General features: G+C 52.6%; 1 protein-coding gene across 1 annotated transcript; it reads left to right on the forward strand.

Annotated features, from left to right (window-relative positions):
* Window positions 1-586: 586 nt before the first annotated feature.
* Window positions 587-3,324, forward strand: RGS2 (regulator of G protein signaling 2). Its single transcript, XM_026043905.1, has 5 exons — window positions 587-726; window positions 818-919; window positions 1,006-1,067; window positions 1,903-2,069; window positions 2,482-3,324. Exons 1-5 carry the CDS (start codon window positions 596-598, stop codon window positions 2,674-2,676), a joined length of 657 nt encoding a protein of 218 aa, XP_025899690.1. The 5' UTR covers window positions 587-595; the 3' UTR covers window positions 2,677-3,324.
* The last annotated feature ends 253 nt before the right edge of the window (window positions 3,325-3,577 follow it).

Genomic DNA, 3,577 nt, shown 5'->3' on the forward strand with positions numbered 1-3,577 from the left:
GCCGCGGCGGCAGCAGCCCCAGACACCGCCGCCCCGCTGCACGGGGCGCAGTTCGCCGCGCTCACGGGTAGGCGGCAGCCCCAGGCAGCAGCAACGCGGCAAACCCGCAAAGGGGCGGACGAGCCGAGCCGGCTCCGGGACACCACGGACACCGCGTGCCTGGCGCCCACATTTATGTGTTTTTTTATCGAAATAACCCCTCCCATGTGTGTGCACAGAGCACCCTCCAAAGCGGGCATCTCTCTCGAACGCTGGAAACGCTTCTCCGGCTCCCAGAACRGAAAGCGCAGCCGCTACCTGCGGGACAGGCTCCCCACCCGAGCKCTGCGAGCAGCCGAAACCCTCCAAAACACCGAAAAAAATATTAAAAGAAAAATAAAAAGGAGCAAAAGAAGGGGAAAGGGGGGAAAAGGTCCCCGGGCGGCGCGGCTCGTCCCGTCCCGTCGCTGGCGAGCGCGGAGTCCCCGCGCGCCGCCCCGCGCCGCCGCCGGGCCGGCTATAGGGCGGTGCCGCCCCCAGCCCCGCTATAGGGCGGTGCCGCCCCCCGGGCCGGCTATAAGGGCGGCAGCGGCGGCGGCAGCAGCGGCGGGGCGCGATGCAGAGCGCGGTGCTGCTGGCGCTGCAGCTGCCGGGCGCGCACATGGAGCGGGGCGGCCGCCGGCGCGGCGACAACGACGATGACAAKGAGAAGGACAAGAAGGAGAAGGGCCGCGTCAAGAGGACGATGTGAGTGGGGCTGGCGCCGCGGGGAGGCGGGGAGGGTGCGGCGTCGCCGCCTCGGGACTACCCGCAGCTCATCCCGCTCCCCTTCCCGCAGCATTAAGGACTGGAAGACGAGGCTGAGCTACTTCCTGCAGAACTCGTCCAGCACTGCTAAGATGAAGGGCAAGAAGGGCACCAAGCAGCACACCTACTTCAGGTAACTTCTAGCAAATGGTGCCCCAGATACCCTACAAACCCCTTAAATAACATGAGCAGTGGCMTAACCTTCTCCATTCCCCACAGACCCTCTCCTGAGGAAGTCCAGCTGTGGTCCGAAGCTTTCGACGAGCTCCTTGCTAGCAAATGTAAGTTGGTCTTTGCAGAGTCACCCCTGGAAACCTCAGCAGTCCTTGGCTCCTGGGAGGTTTCTTCCTTGCACAGCAGCATTACACCTTGCTCTGGCTGCTGCACACTGCTTTGATTCTGCTCCCTGAAATAAATGCTTTAAACCATCCCAGAAACAAATTTATAAAAATAAARCTCAAAATTATTTGCAAACCAATATTAAAATTTCTTTATGATAGACTTTTTTCTCTTCTTGGTTTAGCTCTAACCTTTGCAGCTAAACTGGACTTCTAGCTGGCATTGCCAKGTACCAAAAAGCTTAGATTTAGGCTCTCTGCATATCTAGACAGAGGCATTAAAATAACTCAGGGATTATTTTGCAATGTTGTCATCAGAAGTTGAATGAACCCTGGATTTTACTGCAGCCCTGCACTTAAACAGCAGGGCAAAAGAAACCAAGAAATAACATCACCGTTTGCTCTTTGAAGTTCAAGTCAACCTGTTTACTGCAAGAATATTCCTTGTGTTTGTAGAATTATCRTAACTGTTTACTCCAGTCTAAAGATTAACATGAAAATCTCAACAGGAKTTTTTAAGCAGCTGTGCACACATCACAAGAGGGGAATATACAGACTAGAAAGCGCTTTTGGTTTTTGTTCTCACCTGAAAGCAACTAACAAACTGAAGTTTGCCAAGCACTTAGAGGTTTAGCTTTTCTTTATGGTGTTTTAGTGCATGAAAGAAACAGAGCAGAACTGCAGCAATGTGTTTTGCTAGGAACGGTCACAACGAACGGCTACATTCAAGATTCCTGGAATAATTGATGTATTTTTGCCTTTTCTCCCTTTTCCCTAGATGGTCTCGCTGCTTTCCGAGCTTTCCTGAAGTCAGAGTACTGTGAAGAGAACATMGAGTTCTGGCTGGCCTGCGAGGACTTCAAGAAAACCAAGTCCCCCCAGAAGCTGACATCGAAAGCAAAAAAAATCTACAATGACTTCATTGAAAAGGAAGCTCCTAAAGAGGTAAAAAAAGCTACTTCAACATGACTGCCCTCTTCAGTGGGCTCATACAGCTCTGCTTTATTTCTCTGAGCTTATTTTACATTAGATGCCAAAAATGCATCACACTGCTCGCTGCTAATACCTGCATGTAGAGAAAGAGGTCCACTTCCTTAAGTCTGTCATGTTGGAAAATGGCCCAAGCAGCACTGCAGAGGGTCCTTCCACCTTCTGTCAGCTGGGCAAAATCAGAGGCTCTTTTATACTTGCAACATGTTCRAAAGTTATGAATGGAAACACAGCATCATCCAAATTACTTTCCAGAAGGAGGCTTCAGTAATTGGAGAGCAAAGTAATAGGATTGCTTCAGTTTTCTCTTCATGTAGTTAGCTTCTTCAATGTAGTTCCCTGAAGTTAATGTGCTTCTCTCTTTCAGATCAATATAGACTTCCAAACCAAGAACATGATCGCCCAGAACATCCAGGAGGCCACACACTCCTGCTTCAGCGCGGCGCAGAAGAGAGTCTACAGCTTAATGGAGAACAACTCCTACCCGCGGTTTCTGGAGTCCGAGTTTTACCAGGAACTGTGCAAGAAGCCCCCCATCACCAGGGTGGCCCAGGCCACATGAGCGACTACAAGGAGCAGGGAGAAGCCTCTGAACTACTGAGGACGAAGCCACAGCCGCTGGCTGCATCCCAAGGGGAAAGACTGGGCCTGAGATGGCTGGAATCTGCCTGCCAGGCTGCATGGACATGTACTGCTGCCGAGGGTGATGCTGGAGGACACGCAGGGACTGCCGCAGCCAGGTGCTGGGATGGACTTTTCCTGCAGCTCTGCGGTGAGGAGGCAGCTCCACGGCCGAGGTGTCGGCAGAGAGGCTCGGGCAGCGCCTCCCCCATGAGCGCCCACAGCCGCGCGCCGCTGGGACCTGAGTCATTGCTTACACACTGGTTTTTCCTAAACACCAGCCGGGGCTGCCGTCATCGCTCACTCGGGGTTAACTCTGGCTGGGTAAACAGGAGGCTCCTGCTCCAACAGCTGCACCGGGCTGCTCTGTGACTGCTGGACTGTCACCGCAGAAGGATGAAGTGAGGAAGGGGCTGTCGTTCCCTCCCGGAGGGGCAGGCTGTGTAACGGGGTGCGTGGGGCTGGGTGCTGAGGGCAGAGCACGGCCCCAGTGAACAGGCACGGTCGCTGTTACATGCAGATTGGGGTTGTGTTGAATGTGAAAGCTGCATTAATGCCATAATCCTGTCTTGAGGACAGGAAGCATCAGTGAAGGGTTTTTTAATTATTTTTAATAAACTATTTTGATACTGACCTTTTTGCTTGTTTTGCATTTGTGCAGACATGTCCAACACCAACATCTAGAGCACAGTGAATGCACGTCACAAGCAATTGGTCTCATGGGTGGGATTGCAACAGGGCTAGCATTAAAGCAATAGGCACCAACAGGCAAGCACATTTTGCACAGAGTCAGAAACCCTCCAAGGCTGTAAGCTGCAAAGCACAGGAGACCAATTCCTCTA

The sequence above is a fragment of the Nothoprocta perdicaria genome, unplaced genomic scaffold (assembly GCF_003342845.1).
Source record: "Nothoprocta perdicaria isolate Ctin4 unplaced genomic scaffold, notPer1 scaffold_34, whole genome shotgun sequence".
In the NCBI taxonomy this organism is placed as follows: Eukaryota; Metazoa; Chordata; class Aves; order Tinamiformes; family Tinamidae; genus Nothoprocta; species Nothoprocta perdicaria.